Here is a 17,500-nt window from a genome sequence, read left to right as displayed (position 1 = left end):
ACGCACAGTGTTTAAGTGACTGTTGTTGTTGTTGTTGTTGTTGTTGTTGTCGTCGTCCTCTCACCTTGATCAGGAGCAGCCTCTGCTGCTGTTCTCCGTAACACTGCAGGAAAGCGTCCTCTGCTCTCTGGAGGCGACTCTTGCCGTCGTCCAGACACGTCAGCGCCTCCAGAGCGCGGTAACACCACACGATGTCCAGCTGCAGCACCGCAAAGTTATCCACAGAGGCCAGCAGAGCCGAGCCGCACTTACTGCACACACACACACACACACACACACACACACACACACACACACACACACACACACACACACACACACACACACACACACACACACACACACACACACACACACACACACACACACACACACACACACACACACACACACACACACACACACACACACACACACACACACACACACCGCGTTACACTGATGCTGCTGCGCCTGGGTGATGTCAGAGTGATGTCAGAGTGATGCCTGGATGACGTCACAGTGATGTCACAGTGATGTCAGAGAGATTGATGTCAGAGTGATGCCTGGATGATGTCACAGTGATGTCACAGTGATGTCACAGTGATGTCACAGTGATTGATGTCACAGTGATGTCAGAGTGATGTCACACCTGAACTGCTGGTCGGCCTGCAGCAGGTGACACAGAGCGTCGTCAAACTGCTTCTTCTTCATCAGAGAACGACCTTTTTCATGGAAGCCCATCGCCAGGATCAGAGCCTGCACACACACACACACACACACACACACACACACACGGAGACACACACACACACACACACACACACACACACACACACACACACACACACACACACACACACACACACACACACACACACACACACACAGACACACACACACACACACACACACACACACACACACAGACACACACACACACACACACACACACACACACAGAGACATAAGTGTGTGTTTACAGCTAAATAAGGTGCAGATGATAAACGTGGCGCTCGTACCTTCTTCTCCGTGTGAGGGATCTTCAGAGGGTTTCCTCTCTGATCGGCGATCTCCAGGTACGGAGCAGCGTCCTCACTGCCGTCTGCAGACAGACAGACAGGTGTTCACACACACAGACAGGTGTTCACACAGACAGACAGGTGTTCACACACAGACAGGTGTTCAGGTGTGAGCAGGTGTGAGCAGGTGTGAGCAGACAGACAGGTGTGTTCAGGTGTGTTCAGGTGTGAGCAGGTGTGAGCAGGTGTGTTCAGGTGTGTTCAGGTGTGAGCAGGTGTGAGCAGGTGTGTTCAGGTGTGTTCAGGTGTGTTCAGGTGTGAGCAGGTGTGTTCAGGTGTGTTCAGGTGTGAGCAGGTGTGTTCAGGTGTGAGCAGGTGTGAGCAGGTGTGTTCAGGTGTGTTCAGGTGTGAGCAGGTGTGAGCAGGTGTGAGCAGGTGTGTTCAGGTGTGAGCAGGTGTGTTCAGGTGTGTTCAGGTGTGAGCAGGTGTGTTCAGGTGTGAGCAGGTGTGAGCAGGTGTGAGCAGGTGTGTTCAGGTGTGAGCAGGTGTGTTCAGGTGTGAGCAGGTGTGAGCAGGTGTGTTCAGGTGTGTTCAGGTGTGAGCAGGTGTGTTCAGGTGTGAGCAGGTGTGAGCAGGTGTGTTCAGGTGTGTTCAGGTGTGAGCAGGTGTGTTCAGGTGTGAGCAGGTGTGAGCAGGTGTGAGCAGGTGTTCAGGTGTGAGCAGGTGTGAGCAGGTGTGTTCAGGTGTGTTCAGGTGAGCAGACAGACAGGTGTGAGCAGGTGTGAGCAGGTACCCCTCTCTGACAGGATCTGGAAGCCCTTGTGGGTCCTCTGCACGCTCTCGTTCTGGTTCTTCTTCTTCTCCTCTTCCTGGCTCAGCTGCTGTTTCCTGTCGGCGTCGCTGACCTTCAGCACCATCATCTTACTGTGGTTCCTGACGCCCTGGAGGTCCAGACGCTGCTCTGAGGCGCCGCACACACACGCAGAACAACACGTATAATAATAACAATAACCCTGGAGGTCCAGACGCTGCTCTGAGGCGCCGCACACACACGCAGAACAACACATGTAATAATAACAATAACCCTGGAGGTCCAGACGCTGCTCTGAGGCGCCGCACACACACGCAGAACAACACGTATAATAATAACAATAACCCTGGAGGTCCAGACGCTGCTCTGAGGCGCCGCACACACACACGCAGAACAACACATATAATAATAATAACAATAACCCTGGAGGTCCAGACGCTGCTCTGAGGCGCCGCACACACACGCAGAACAACACATATAATAATAACAATAACAATAATAACATTAATATAATAATAATAATAATAATGAGAGTGTGTTCTCACCGACACACAGAGTTTTCCCGTTCAGGATCAGTTTAATGGATTTGAGGCCGAACTCTTCTCCAATCCTGCAGCAACACACACACACACACAGGGGGTGAGAGTGTGTGTGTGTGTGTGTGTGTGTGTGTGTGTGTGTGTGTGTGTGTGTGTGTGTGTGTGTGTGTGTGTGTGTGTTTGTGTGTCTCTGTGTGTGTGTGTGTGTACCTGTCCACCACCTCCTGAACCAACACATCCAGCCTGGTCTCCAGGAGGTTCTTGGTCTTTGGACCCTGAAAATCAAAGTCACAGTTAAAACCCACTGAGGGGCCTGAAGGGGGTCAGAGGTCAAAGGTCAGGGGGGTTAGAGGAGTCAAAGAGGTCAGAGGTGTCAGGGGTCAGAGGTCAGAGGAGTTAGAGGGGTTAGAGATTTAAAGGGGTCAGAGGTCAAAGGTGTCAGAGGTCAGGGGTCAGAGGGGTTAGAGGTCAGAGGGGTCAAAGGTCAGAGGGACCGTGGTCGGTCGGGGACAGAGGGGTAGGGGTCAGCAGAGTTGTGGTCCTGGTCAGCGTGGTCGGGGTCAGGAGGGTTGTGGTCGGCGTCAGATGTCAGAAGGGTCGTGGTCGGGGTCAGAGGTCAGCGTGGTCGTGGTCAGAGGTCAGCAGGGTCGTGGTCGTAAGGGTCGGGGTCAGAGGTCAGCGTGGTCGTGGTCAGCCACCTGGTGCCGGTCTCTGGGCAGCAGCAGCTCCAGCGTGGCCACGTTGGTCTCTCTGAACGTCTTGTTTCCTTTCCCTCGGTTCACGGCCTGAACCCTGATGTTCTCCAGGGCGCCGCTGACCTCCGGCACCGACAGACGCAGCAGAGGGGCGTAGCGCTCCGCCAGCTCCTGATCCCCCACAGACAACAACACCGTTTCACTCAAAACCTCACTTTAGTCATCAGATATTAACATTATTATTATTATTCTGCGGTGTAAAACAGGGCGTCCTGCAGGGAATCGAGCGTGTGACCTGCATGTGCTGCTGTCCCGGCTCGTCGTGGTCGCCGCTGTACGGAGGCTTCCACAGCTGGATCTTCTCCTCCTTCAGACGACACTTCAGCTTCGCCTCCGTGTTCAGATCCGCCATCGTCCCTGAACGCCACGAGGAGAGAGGAGACAGGAGAGAGGAGAGAGGAGACAGGAGAGAGGAGAGAGGAGACAGGAGAGAGGAGACAGGAGAGAGGAGACAGGAGAGAGGAGACAAGAGAGAGGAGAGGAGACAGGAGACAGGAGACAGGAGAGAGGAGACAGGAGAGAGGAGAGAGGAGACAGGAGAGAGGAGACAGGAGACAGGAGACAGGAGAGAGGAGACAGGAGACAGGAGACAGGAGACAGGAGAGAGGAGACAGGAGAGAGGAGACAGGAGACAGGAGAGAGGAGAGAGGAGACAGGAGAGAGGAGACAGGAGAGAGGAGAGAGGAGACAGGAGAGAGGAGACAGGAGACAGGAGACAGGAGAGAGGAGACAGGAGAGAGGAGACAGGAGAGAGGAGACAGGAGACAGGAGAGAGGAGAGAGGAGACAGGAGAGAGGAGACAGGAGACAGGAGAGAGGAGAGAGGAGACAGGAGAGAGGAGACAGGAGACACGTGAGAGGAGACAGGAGACAGGAGAGAGGAGAGAGGAGAGAGGAGACAGGAGACAGGAGAGAGGAGACAGGAGACAGGAGAGAGGAGACAGGAGAGAGGAGAGAGGAGACAGGAGACAGGAGAGAGGAGAGAGGAGACAGGAGACAGGAGAGAGGAGACAGGAGACAGGAGACAGGAGAGAGGAGACAGGAGACAGGAGACAGGAGAGAGGAGAGAGGAGAGAGGAGACAGGAGAGAGGAGAAAGGAGAGAGGAGGGCTTTATATTTCCACGTTAATTTATTCGTCTTTATTTCCCATATTTATTTATTTTATTAATTTGTCTTTATATTTCTACATTTTTGTCTTGGTTTTTTCACATTTATTCATTTCTCTTTTTTTCCACATTTATTTTTCTTTATTTTCCCCTTTTTTATTATTTTATTCATTTCTTCCACATTTATTTATTTTTCCATATTTAGTTTTTATGTTCATGTTTTCTTCATGTATTCATTCTTTAATTTACATTCATTCCTCCTTATTTTCCCACATTTATTAATTATTTTTTCCACATTTATTTATTAGTCAGCTGACATTTAAATTAAAGGTGTAATTAAATAAATATTAAATAATAAATATGAGTTAAAGCAGCTCAGTGACGTCAGCTTTAAATTAAAGGTGTAATTAAATAAATATTAAATATTAAATATGAGTTAAAGCAGCTCAGTGACGTCAGCTTTGAATTAAAGGTGTAATTAAATAAATATTAAATATTAAAGATGAGTTAAAGCAGTTCAGTGACGTCAGCTTTGAATTAAAGGTGTAATTAAATAAATATTAAATATTAAAGATGAGTTAAAGCAGCTCAGTGAAGTCAGCTTTAAATTAAAGGTGTAATTAAATAAATATTAAATATTAAAGATGAGTTAAAGCAGCTCAGTGAAGTCAGCTTTAAATTAAAGGTGTAATTAAATAAATATTAAATATTAAATATGAGTTAAAGCAGCTCAGTGAAGTGAGCTTTAGATTAAAAGTGTAATTAAATAAATATTAAATAATAAATATGAGTTAAAGCAGTTCAGCTAAGCTAACATTAGTGCGCAGTTAGCCCGCAGCTGCTAGCTTCAAACAGCTCTTCCCGCTGTTTTCACTCTTTAAATAACCACCGGACGCTGTTAACTGTTACCGGGAGTTACCGGGAGTTACCGTGAAGTGAACGGACACGGTGACAAACGGCTCCGCGGGCAGAAACCTCCGTTAAATGTCCGTTAAAGTCACTTCTTCCTCCGGGAGACGATGTTGTTTTTGTCGTTTCTCTCACGGAAGTGACGAAAGAGAAGAGCTCTCACTCTGCGCGCGTTTCAGGATCCAGATCACGTCACGCAACGTAACGTAACGTAACGTAACGTAACGTGACGTAAAGTGAAGGGGAAAGCTCGGCGGGAACGTCACAGCCGAGAAAGACGTCATCACGCAGAGACGATCTTTGCGTTAGTACGGCGCCCGGAAAGGGTCAAATGTCAAGAAGTAAATAAAAAAATATATATTTTAGAAATAAAATAAAATAAAATAAATAAATTAAAGAATATTGAATACAGTCAAATTAATTAAAATATATTACAATTAAATAAATTAAAATCAATTAAAGACTAAATTATATAAAATATGAAGAAAAATAATATAAACAGTTAGAAAAGGCAAAACCATTTAAAATAAAAATAAAACAAAACAAAACTAAATTAAATAAAACAAAAATTAAATTAAAAACTATGAAATAATGTAAAGTTAGGAAGGACAAATGAAATAAAATAAAATAAATCAAATTCAATTAAATAAATTACATAAATTCAAATCAAAGAATATTAAATTAAGTAAAGTTAGAAAGGGAAAATAAAACAAGGTAAATCCAATCAAAAGCAAAGAGAAATAAAACCTCACTGAATTTGATTGAATGAAGTTAGAAAGACACATTTAAATAACATAATACATAATATATAAAAAAATGTATTATATTTAAAATTAAAATTAAATTAGGAAGTGATAAAGCAACATAAAGATATATATAAATACAATAAAAAAGTAAAAATGTAAACAAAAATAAAACAATAATTGATCGAATAACAAAATAAATGTTTCAAACTCATTATTCTAGAAATATTTCACCATTTTCCTTCGTTTCACAATAAAAAGGTGGATTTATTATTATTCATTTCACAACATGATTCATGTTTTCTCTCCTTTTATTCATGATTTTTCATTGCGTCACATTAATTTATTAAATATTAGAAGAGCAGAAATTAAAGTTCAGAACTAAAATAAATTCAGTTTGAATCAAAAACAACAAAATGAGATTTATTGTTATTATTATTTCTGTTTTTTAACACTTTTCTTCCTCTGATTTACACTTTAATGAGTTTATTAATGATTATTTCTCGTTTCCCGCGTGATTTACAGTAAAGTGACTTTTGTTATCAACAAACAAACAAACAAACAAACAAATGTGAATAAATGATGAAAACATTCACAGAGAAATGAGCTTCAGTCGTTCCCGTCTTCAGAAGGACGAGTACAGGCCCAGCCTCCGGGCGGCCTCAGAGATCCTCGGGCTCTTCCTGTAGGGGAACGGGTGGTAGTCCTGGGTCTGGTTCTGGTTCTGGTTCTGGTTCTGGTTCTGGTTCTGGTGGAGCCCCGTGGAGCAGCCCACCCCCCCGACACTCAGCTGCCTGGTGAACCTGAGGGCCGGGGCTGAAACCCTCCTGTGGGCGCTCCGCAGGACGCCGTCAGCGGCTTTCCTCAGCTGGTGCCGGTCCTGGTCCTGATCCTGGTCCTGGTCCAGGTCCCGGTCCCCGTCCAGGTGCAGGCTGGTGCTGGAGCTGCTGGGGGAGGCGACGGGGGTGGAGCTGTCGTCTGAGGCGTCCGAACGCCGAGTCTCAGCGGGGGGGGTCGTCCAGAGGAGCAGAGACACAGACCTGCTGGACCGGGTCAGTCTGGACCGGGTCAGTCTGGACCGGGTCACTCTGGACCGGGTCACTCTGGACCGGGTCAGTCTGGACCGGGTCACTCTGGACCGGGTCACTCTGGACCGGGTCAGTCTGGACCTGCTGGACCGGGTCAGTCAGGACCGGGTCAGTCTGGACCTGCTGGACCGGGTCAGTCAGGACCGGGTCAGTCTGGACCGGGTCAGTCTGGACCGGGTCAGTCTGGACCTGGTCCAACGTGACCTCTTCTTCTTCTCTGGTGCTGCAGGAGGAACCAGAACCTCCTGAGAAACTTCTGATCGACTCAGAAGAAGAAGAGCAACTGAACCACGAAGACGACAGAAAATAAATAAACACATAAATAAATAAATAAATATAGATATATATATGTAAAATAATTCATAAATAAAAACATTAAATTAGGCTTTTAAAGACAAAAACAAATATGGCTTTAAAATAAATAAATAAATGAAAACTGAATTAATCAAAATGGATATGACATAAATAAATAAATAAACAAATATATAAATAAATAAAAACATTAAATTAGGCTTTTAAAGACAAAAACAAATATGGCTTTAAAATAAATAAATAAATGAAAACTGAATTAATCAAAATGGATATGACATAAATAAATAAATAAATAAATATGCCTTCATGAAATAATGAATAATAAATAAAACAGAACCTGACCGGGAGGAACTGTTGTTGTTGTTGTTTGTTTCCGGGGAAGGAGCTGAGACGTGCACGGTGACGCCGGGCCGGCAGCGGCGGTGGAGGTCCAGGTGGGCGTGCCAGGGGTCGCAGGTCCTCACCTCGGGGTCAAAGGTCACAGCCAGCGGCGAGCTGCTGCTGTTTGGTTCCCATGGCGACGGCGTCAAACCCTGAGTGACGGGGACGACGCTGACGGCGTCCGTCAGTTCCTCCGACACTGAGAGAGGGGGGGGAGAGAGGGGGGGGGGAGGGGGAGGGAGAGAGAGAGGGAGAGAGGGGGAGGGAGAGAGGGAGAGAGGGGGGGAGAGAGAGAGAGGGGGGAGAGAGGGGGAGATAGAGAGGGAGGGAGGGAGAGAGAGAGGGAGAGAGGGGGAGGGAGAGAGGGAGAGGGGGGGGGAGAGGGAGAGAGGGAGAGAGAGAGAGGGGGGAGAGAGGGGGAGAAAGAGAGGGAGAGAGAGGGAGAGAGAGAGGGAGAGAGAGAGAGAGAGAGAGAGGGAGGGAGAGAGAGAGGGAGAGAGAGAGAGAGAGAGAGAGAGAGAGAGAGGGGGGAGAGAGGGGGAGAGAGAGAGGGAGAGAGAGAGAGGGAGGGAGAGAGAGAGGGAGAGAGAGAGAGAGAGGGGGGAGAGAGGGGGAGAGAGAGAGGGAGAGAGATGGAGAGAGGGGGGAGAGAGGGGGGGAGAGAGAGAGAGGGGGAGAGAGACTAAATAAATAAACTGATTTGAAATCCTTCGCCTCTTATTTTGAAACGTAAGCTCTCTGCTGTCAGAGCTTCCGGTCTGTCGTGCTTTTATTTTGAAAAGTCTTCAGCCCGTATAAAACAGTTGTAAACCGGAAACGTGACAGATGACCCTTTATTGTGACAGCGCAGGTGAAGCAGCAGCTCGCGCTCACCTGTCCGGAGCAGCAGCACGTGCGCGTGTCTCTGGCTCTCCCTCGTGCACCGGTACTGTTCCCGGAGCAGCCTCACGTCCATGCTCCACGCGCTCTCCTCCTCCTGCGGGCTCACGAGCCGCTCCTGCTTCCTGCTTCCTGCACGAGACACAAGGACACACGAGTCACGTCTCACCTGGGCACGCACGCACAGACGCACCTGGGCACGCGCACCTGGGCACGCCCACAGCTCCATGACAACAACATGTCAACACATCGGTGGAACCGTGATTCACGTGAAACAGTAAAATACTGTGAAAGTGACGAAAGGAGGAAATTAGTTTGTGATTCTTATTTTTCTAATAAATAAAAAACACGACTTCTTCCGTATAAAGTGAAAGCATGACTTCATCAAATCTCTATATTCTTTAATATTTACCCCACTAGTGTGTGTGTGTGTGTGTGTGTGTGTGTGTGTGTGTGTGTGTGTGTGTGTGTGTGTGTGTGTGTGTGTGTGTGTGTGTGTGTGTGTGTGTGTGTGTGTGTGTGTGTGTGTGTGTGTGTGTGTGTGTGTGTGTGTGTGTGTGTGTGTGTGTGTGTACATTCAGCACTGCTCCACATAGACCACAGACCTGCTCCTGTCCCCTGCACTGTGCAACACGCCTGCTCTAAGGTCACTTCTGTTTATTTGTTCATATTTACTCATATTTATTTATTTATTCCATATTATTTTATTACAAACAAACAAAAGAACAGCTGCACTTCATCATGTGAACATGTTTATGTGTCTGTTTCCATTTCTTCCCTTTTTAATTTAACTTTATTTTTGCTTTTTTTAATCTTATTTTGTAATTTCCTGTTTCTGCTGTGCCAAAAGAATTTCCCCGTCTGCGAAACATTAAAGTTTTTCTGATTCTGATTCACGGTGTGTGATGGTCTAAAGTGTGTGTTTGGTGGTCTTAGTTGGTGTGTGATGGTCTAAAGTGTGTGTTTGGTGGTCTTAGTTGGTGTGTGATGGTCTAAACTGTGTGTGTGGTGGTCTTAGTTGGTGTGTGATGGTCTAAAGTGTGTGTTTGGTGGTCTTAGTTGGTGTGTGATGGTCTAAAGTGTGTGTTTGGTGGTCTTAGTTGGTGTGTGATGGTCTAAAGTGTGTGTTTGGTGGTCTTAGTTGGTGTGTGATGGTCTAAACTGTGTGTGTGGTGGTCTTAGTTGGTGTGTGATGGACTAAACTGTGTGTGGTGGTCTTAGTTGGTGTGTGATGGACTAAAGTGTGTGTTTGGTGGTCTTAGTTGGTGTCTGATGGTCTAAAGTGTGTGTGTGGTGGTCTTAGTTGGTGTGTGATGGTCTAAACTGTGTGTGTGGTGGTCTTAGTTGGTGTGTGATGGTCTAAACTGTGTGTGTTTGGTGGTCTTAGTTGGTGTGTGATGGTCTAAAGTGTGTGTTTGGTGGTCTTAGTTGGTGTGTGATGGTCTAAAGTGTGTGTTTGGTGGTCTTAGTTGGTGTGTGATGGTCTAAACTGTGTGTTTGGTGGTCTTAGTTGGTGTGTGATGGTCTAAAGTGTGTGTGGTGGTCTTAGTTGGTGTGTGATGGTCTAAAGTGTGTGTGGTGGTCTTAGTTGGTGTGTGATGGTCTAAAGTGTGTGTGTGGTGGTCTTAGTTGGTGTGTGATGGTCTAAACTGTGTGTGTTTGGTGGTCTTAGTTGGTGTGTGATGGTCTAAACTGTGTGTGTGGTGGTCTTAGTTGGTGTGTGATGGTCTAAACTGTGTGTGTTTGGTGGTCTTAGTTGGTGTGTGATGGTCTAAACTGGACTGGATCTAATGGACTGAACTTGGCTGTAAAGGATCTAAAATGTGTATTTGATGTAAATTAAGATTTTACATCATTTTAAAGGTTCAAATTCAAATTCACGCATCGTTCTCAACCTCCATCTTTGTTTATTACTTTTATCAGACGAGAGAGTCGATGTAGAGTAACAGTGTGTGTGTGTGTGTGTGTGTGTGTGTGTCTATGTGTGTGTGTGTGTGTGTGTGTGTGTGTGTGTGTGTGTGTGTGTGTGTGTGTGTGTGTGTGTGTGTGTGTGTGTGTTACCGTCCAGCAGCTCTCCACTGGGCGTCCCGCAGCAGCAGCAGCAGCAGCAGGAGCAGGACATCCTGTTGGCCTGAGCAGAAACACACCTGTGCAGGTGTTAGTCAGCACCCGTCCACCTGCTGCAGCAGCAGGACTCTGTGGTGCGTTCAAATCCCCGTCTGAAAGCTCCGACAAACCAAAACCTGCTCCTCAAATCCATCAAAGTGAATCCAAACCTGCACAGGAAGAAGTGAGACGACGAGCTCAGAGCGCAGATGAGGAGGGAAGGAAGGAGAGATGTGAGATGTCTGTGGCGTGTTCCCTGTTCAGCAGGAGGCTGGGCTGATGACAGCACACACACACACACACACACACACACACACACACACACACACTGTGCTCTGACATTCATTGGTGTGTAAACAGTGAAGGACGACGTGTCGACCTTTCTGTTCACACAATCACATGAGTGAAGAACAAATGTTCATTAGAATTCAGAGTTAAACAGGATTGGACTGTGCTAACCTGTGCTATACCTGTGCTAACCTGTGCTAACCCGTGTATACCTGTGCTAACCTTTGTTATACCTGTGCTATACCTGTGCTGTACCTGTGCTAACCTTTGTTATACCTGTGTTAACCTGTATACACCTGTGCTAACCTGTGCTATACCTGTGCTAACCTTTGTTATACCTGTGTTAACCTGTATACACCTGTGCTAACCTGTGCTAACCCGTGTATACCTGTGCTAACCTTTGTTATACCTGTGCTATACCTGTGCTGTACCTGTGCTAACCTTTGTTATACCTGTGTTAACCTGTATACACCTGTGCTATTCCTGTGCTATACCTGTGCTAACCTTTGCTATACCTGTGCTAACCTGTATACACCTGTGCTAACCTGTATACACCTGTGCTAACCTGTGCTACACCTGTGCTAACCTGTGCTTCCCGAAGATGTTGTTTTGAAATCCAAAGTTTTTTTTTCTGTTGTTGTTCATGAGTAAAAACAGACGTCTGTGAAAAATGATTTGACAGTTTTTATTATTTATTTATTTTCAAATACAAAAAGATAAAACTGACACTTTCTTTCTACAGTGATTTTTCAGTAACTGGTCGTGTGTGTGTGTGTGTGTGTGTGTGTGTGTGTGTGTGTGTGTGTGTGTGTGTGTGTGCGTGTGTGTGTGTGTGTGTCTGTGTGTGGCGTCTCTGAGGACGAGAACTACATTCATTCATACAATAATGATCTTGGCACTGGGCGAGAGAGAGAGAGAGAGAGGGAGAGAGAGAGAGAGAGAGAGAGAGAGAGAGAGAGAGAGAGGGAGAGAGAGAGAGAGAGAGAGAGGAAAGAGAGAGAGAGAGGGAGAGAGGGAGAGAGAGAGGGAGAGAGACGGGAGAGAGAGAGGAAAGAGAGAGAGAGAGAGAGAGAGAGTGAGAGAGAGAGAGAGAGGGGAGAGAGAGAGAGAGAGAGAGGAAAGAGAGAGAGAGAGGGAGAGAGGGAGAGAGAGAGGGAGAGAGACGGGAGAGAGAGAGGAAAGAGAGAGAGAGAGAGAGAGAGAGAGAGAGAGAGAGAGAGAGACACCACACACTACAAACCACCACATTTCAAAATAAAGCGTCAGATCAAACATTATGTTACAGTAAAAAACCATCGACCCTGGAAGGGCTTTTATTTTCTTAAACTGTTCTTCTTCTTCCTCTTCCTGTCTGCTGTACATGTGATATTTATAAAGTTCTTCTTCTTCTTTTGTTTTTTTACAGTAGTGGAAACCAGCGGTCAGCGTTTACAGTCGTTAATCAGCGGTTTGTGTTCAACGGTGGAGTTACGACAGTGAAACAGCATCATCATCATCATCATCATCATCACCATGACCCCTCCGTTCACCCGCCACTCGTTCATGATGACCCTGTGACATCACGCCCTCCTCTGGCCAATGGCAGCCCTGATCAGAGGTCACACGCAGGCGTTCACCTGTTCTGACGTGTTGTTGGATCTCTGACGTGACGAAAACCGACCGTTTCGGCGCCGTCCTCCTGTCACCGCCTAACGCCGTGTTGACTAACAGAGGAAATGATGTTTAGATGTCCAGGCACTTGTCCGGCCGCGTGAGTGGAAGCATCACTTTAAGCCTTTAAGGGGACTTTTATTTTGAAATGCTGTGAAAGCAGAGACCTGGAAAACGCCGCTCGCTGTTTCCCTCGTTAAACAAACCGAACGTCGCTTCACTCAGCGTCTTTCTGTCAACGCTGTGTTTACGATTACACATGTTTACGATTACACATCTTTACGTTTACACGTTTACGTTTAAATATGTTGATGTTTACATATTTACGATTACACGTGTTTACGATTACACGTGTTTACGTTTACACGTGTTTACATTTACACATGTTTACGTTTACATATGTTTTACGTTTACACATGTTTACGTTTACACGTGTTTACGTTTACACGTGTTTACGTTTACATATGTTTACGTTTACACATGTTTACGTTTACACGTGTTTACGTTTACACGTGTTTACGTTTACATATGTTTACGTTTACACATGTTTACGTTTACATGTGTTTACGTTTACATATGTTTACGTTTACACATGTTTACATTTACACGTTTACGTTTACACGTGGTTACGTTTACGTATGTTTACGTTTACACATGTTCACGTTTACATATGTTTACGTTTACACATGTTTACGTTTACACATGTTTACATTTACACGTTTACGTTTAAATATGTTGATGTTTACATATTTACGATTACACGTGTTTACGATTACACGTGTTTACGTTTACACGTGTTTACATTTACACATGTTTACGTTTACATATGTTTACGTTTACACATGTTTACGTTTACACGTGTTTACGTTTACACGTGTTTACGTTTACATATGTTTACGTTTACACATGTTTACGTTTACACGTGTTTACGTTTACACGTGTTTACGTTTACATATGTTTACGTTTACACATGTTTACGTTTACATGTGTTTACGTTTACATATGTTTACGTTTACAACATGTTTACATTTACACGTTTACGTTTACACGTGGTTACGTTTACGTATGTTTACGTTTACACATGTTCACGTTTACATATGTTTACGTTTACACATGTTTACGTTTACACATGTTTACGTTTACGTATGTTTACGTTTACACGTGTTGATGTTTACACGTGTTTACATGTTTACACGTGTTTACATGTTTACACGTGTAAAGGAGTGACAGGAAACGTGTGAACGGGACGTCGAGCAGGAGGACGGCAGCGAACTCAGTCGCTACAAAGTTACTCAGGCGTCCACTCACGTGTCATGTGTTAGCCAACTCAATGCTAACAGCACGAGCTAACCAATAGCCGACAGGTTGCTGTAGTTCTTCTTCTTGAGATGAATGCATGGGGGGGGGGGTATCGGCTGCGTTGGCACTTGGGTTAGTCAAAGCGACCTTAGCATCATTAGCATTCAGCGCATTGGTCCCACCGGTTTCACTGCTGGATGCTAACAATGCTAACCGGCTCTCTGACGCGTTTGTGGGTGATGATTTGAAGCTTGATGCTAACGGCAGCTCAAACACCTGTCGAGGGTTCGAACCCGTGTTTCTCCTGAACGATGACGTTTGAGTCTTCAAGCCTCCACGTCTCTGTCACGCCGTTTCTGCCCGCGTGGCTTTAATGAGGTAATATGTTCCTGAAAAACACCTGGAAACACCTGGAGCTGAGGCAGGACCTCTGAGACCTTTACCCCCGGACCCCCCCGGGTGCAGGACGTAGAAGCACACGTTTGGATTATTGCAGGTTTGATGATTTCGCTCGACCGTCATCGAATGTGTCACTTCCTGTTTTTATCAGATTTACTGAACGTTTTTCAACCCAAACATCCGGGGGAGCGATAGAAAACAAGAACAGGGGGATAGAGAGGAAGAGAGGAAGAGAAGAAGAGAGGGAGAGAGGGAGAGAAGAAGAGAGAGGAGAGGAAGAGGAACAGAGGTGAAGTCAAAGAAACTTCAATTAAAGGAAAGAGAAAGTGTTTGATGAACTGGAAGACGAGAGAGAAGAGAGGAAGAGAAGAAGAGAGGAAGAGAGAGAAGAGAGGAAGAGAAGAAGAGAGGAAGAGAGAAGAGAGGGATGATGGAAGGAAACGAGGTGAAGTCACTGCCTTCAAACGGGGTCGAGAAGAGACGAGTCCACGTGAACTCTGCTGACCAACTTCATCAAGTCCAAGACCAGGTCCTGTCCAGACCAAGACCAAGACCAGGTCCTGTCCAGACCAAGACCACATCCTACTGTGACCAAGATCAAGTCAAGACCAAGACCAGTTGAGACCCAGTTTAGGGGTGTTTTCAGACCGGATGAGAAGACAAGAGCAACCATTAACCCAGTACGCTAGTTAGCTAACTAGCTGGTTAACTAGTTAGCTAACGTGGAATTACAGACTAGAGGTGGAACAGCGGGTTGGACTCGAGCTCCATTTAAAGGCAGCAGAAGAAGAAGACAAGCGGCACGGGAAGGAAAGGCGACAGAGGTGGTCCAGCTCAGTCCAGGTGCTTTAATGATATCGGCAGTTCAGTTCAGCTCAGTCCGGTTTAGTCCAGTCCGGTTCGGTCCGGTCCGGTTCGGTTCGGTTCGGTTGAGTCTAAAAACAAACCCTTTATTAAACATGTACACGTGTCTCTGAGCCGCGGTCGCTGTTTGAAGAGTTCATGTAAAACAAGATGAACTTCTTTAATAAAGGAAACAAAAACATAAAGAATAAAAAGCTCACAATCAAACATCATGTGACTACCAACGAGTCGTCATGGCAACGGATCAAATATAAAACTGAACTCTGACACGTACAAAAGTCTCTGAGGTATCTCTGCTGTGTTGAGGTGATCTGTGGTTCATGAGCAGTTATTGGTTCCATGTCCTTTCCTTTCCCAGCTTTCACGCTCCCTCGCTTCTGTCTGTTGGCGAGCGGCGGGTGGTGGCGGCGGCGCTCTGCCCCACGCTCCCTGAACGCCTCACTGACAGAGCGCTGCGTGTGTTCGATGTTCGAGAGTCAAAGTAACAAAAGGAAAACACAGAAATGTTCATCTTGAGTTTGAATCCTCGTGGTCGTGGTTGTCGTCGTGGTCGTCAGCAGCATCGTCGTAGACATTCACTGTTACATGTACGGCTTCACGGACACACACACACACACACACACACACACACACACACACACACACACACAGACGGCGTAAACGGAAACACACACGTCTTTGTTTCCAGTTCCTGTTGTTGTGTTTTTGAGGATGACGCCGGTTCGAGACTCTGAGGACGCGGCTAACGCCCGGTTTTGGTCCCAGTCCAAAGAACAACAGACAATAACGGAGCGGCTCGGAGGGGAGCGATGACCTTTGACCTCTGCACAGCTGCGATCACATGCTTCACTTATCTGGAGACTGGAGGAGGCGGAGCTCCTCGTTCAGGCCCCGTCACATGATCCGCCGTAAAAAGGCTCCTTTCATTTCCTGTGGAGGAGGCGTTAGCTCCAATGTAACGGCGTTAGCTCCAATGTAGCGGCGTTAGCAGCAATGAAGCGGCGTTAGCTCCAATGTAACGGCGTTAGCACCAATGTAGCGGCGTTAGCTCCAATGTAGCACCGTTAGCTCCAATGTAGCAGTGTTAGTTCCAATGAAGCGGCGTTAGCACCAATGTAGCGGCGTTAGCTCTGCTCAGATTTCCTCTCAAAGTTCAAATCAGATGAACTTTGACCTTTCAAAGCTCGACCAATGAGAGAGAAGCTTTGAGTGTGACGTAAACGTTTCCTAGGCAACCAGAGAGCGACATCACGCCGTCGAAAGAAAAGGTAAAGATGGAGGTTTATCAGCATCACAGTTTAGCAGCTAACGGCTGCAACAATGCTAGTGCTGGTTTAGCTAACGTTGGTTTAATGCTAACCCCTATTTAGTTAACGGTTGCTACAATGCTAGTGCTGGTTTAGCTAATGTTAGTTTAATGCTAACGCTGATTTAGCCGTTAGCTGGGTCTCTGCGCCCAACCTCACGGTAGACCAGCACAGAGCTCCGCCTCCAACGCTGTGTCCAGCTGCTCGGTGACGGTGACGGAGGTCAAAGGTCAAAGGTCCGTCTCCGACCTCCAGGTTTAAGACACGAAACACACACACACACACACACACACACACACACACACACACACACACACACACACACACACACACACACACACACACACACACACACACACACACACACACACACACACACACACACACACACACACACACACACACACACACACACACACACACACACACACACACCTGAATGCATCTTCAGGTCTTGCACCTTTTTCAGGAGAACTCGTGTTCCCTCAAATTTACATATTCAGAACAGCCAATAGGCTTTGAGTACCTTCAGATAAGCCCCTCCCACCTGTCGTTGGCCCCCAGTGTCACATGGACCTCTCTCGGACCCCTGTAGACCCCCTCGGACCCCTGTAGACGCCCTCGGACCCCTGTAGACCCCCTCGGACCCCTGTGGGACCCCCTCGGACCCCTGTAGACCCCCTCGGACCCCTGTAGACCCCCCTCGGACCCCTGTGGACCTGGTTACCTGAGAAGTTTTATCTCTGACTCAACCAAAATGCTGCGGTCGGTCGGCCGGCCAATCAAATCTCTGCATGCAAGACTTTGTTGAACCTCCTGGTTCCTGAACAAGAATCCCGTCAGACTGAAAAATCAAAAAACGTCCGTCCTTCTGACATCACTTCCTGTTTCCTGTTTCCTGTTTTGGAGGCGACCCGTTGGATCCGAAGGTTTTTTTCGTGCGTGATCAGCAGAAAGAAAACGTCCAAGGACAGAAGACGCTAACAGTCGTCGCGTTCCTTGAAGGGTTTTGCAGCATTGTAGTAAAAAAAACAAACATCCCAACGGTGAGTTGATGGTAGGT

The 17,500-nt window shown here is 46.5% G+C and overlaps 2 protein-coding genes across 4 annotated transcripts in view; both read right to left on the bottom strand.

Annotated features, from left to right (window-relative positions):
* The window catches only part of nub1 (negative regulator of ubiquitin-like proteins 1), an 8,671-nt gene extending 3,418 nt beyond the window's left edge, over nucleotides 1-5,253 (bottom strand). Inside the window, exons 1-9 of one of the 3 annotated variants that reach the window (XM_083940867.1) lie at nucleotides 5,142-5,253; nucleotides 3,342-3,463; nucleotides 3,050-3,217; nucleotides 2,562-2,626; nucleotides 2,358-2,422; nucleotides 1,795-1,962; nucleotides 1,002-1,084; nucleotides 632-738; nucleotides 65-251 (exon numbers count right to left, since the gene is read on the bottom strand). In XM_083940867.1, the coding sequence (XP_083796993.1) occupies nucleotides 65-251; nucleotides 632-738; nucleotides 1,002-1,084; nucleotides 1,795-1,962; nucleotides 2,358-2,422; nucleotides 2,562-2,626; nucleotides 3,050-3,217; nucleotides 3,342-3,458 (960 nt within the window). In that variant the 5' untranslated portion in view covers nucleotides 3,459-3,463; nucleotides 5,142-5,253. Of the gene's footprint in view, nucleotides 1-64; nucleotides 252-631; nucleotides 739-1,001; nucleotides 1,085-1,794; nucleotides 1,963-2,357; nucleotides 2,423-2,561; nucleotides 2,627-3,049; nucleotides 3,218-3,341; nucleotides 3,464-5,121 lie in introns of all 3 variants that reach the window. The other 2 variants (XM_083940868.1, XM_083940869.1) reach the window with 2 other exon arrangements.
* A 1,525-nt stretch (nucleotides 5,254-6,778) lies between these two features.
* Nucleotides 6,779-10,646, bottom strand: LOC310966289 (uncharacterized protein; the record flags this gene model as incomplete). The annotated part of the gene is made up of 4 exons (XM_083940871.1): nucleotides 6,779-7,235; nucleotides 7,607-7,844; nucleotides 8,519-8,656; nucleotides 10,586-10,646. 4 exons carry the CDS (start codon nucleotides 10,644-10,646, stop codon nucleotides 6,866-6,868), a joined length of 807 nt encoding a protein of 268 aa, XP_083796997.1. The 3' UTR covers nucleotides 6,779-6,865.
* Between the last annotated feature and the right edge of the window lie 6,854 nt (nucleotides 10,647-17,500).

Source organism: Echiichthys vipera (assembly GCF_963691815.1).
Source record: "Echiichthys vipera genome assembly, contig: SCAFFOLD_102, whole genome shotgun sequence".
Lineage (NCBI taxonomy): Eukaryota > Metazoa > Chordata > Actinopteri > Perciformes > Trachinidae > Echiichthys > Echiichthys vipera.
This window is presented reverse-complemented; position numbering and strand designations above follow the sequence as displayed.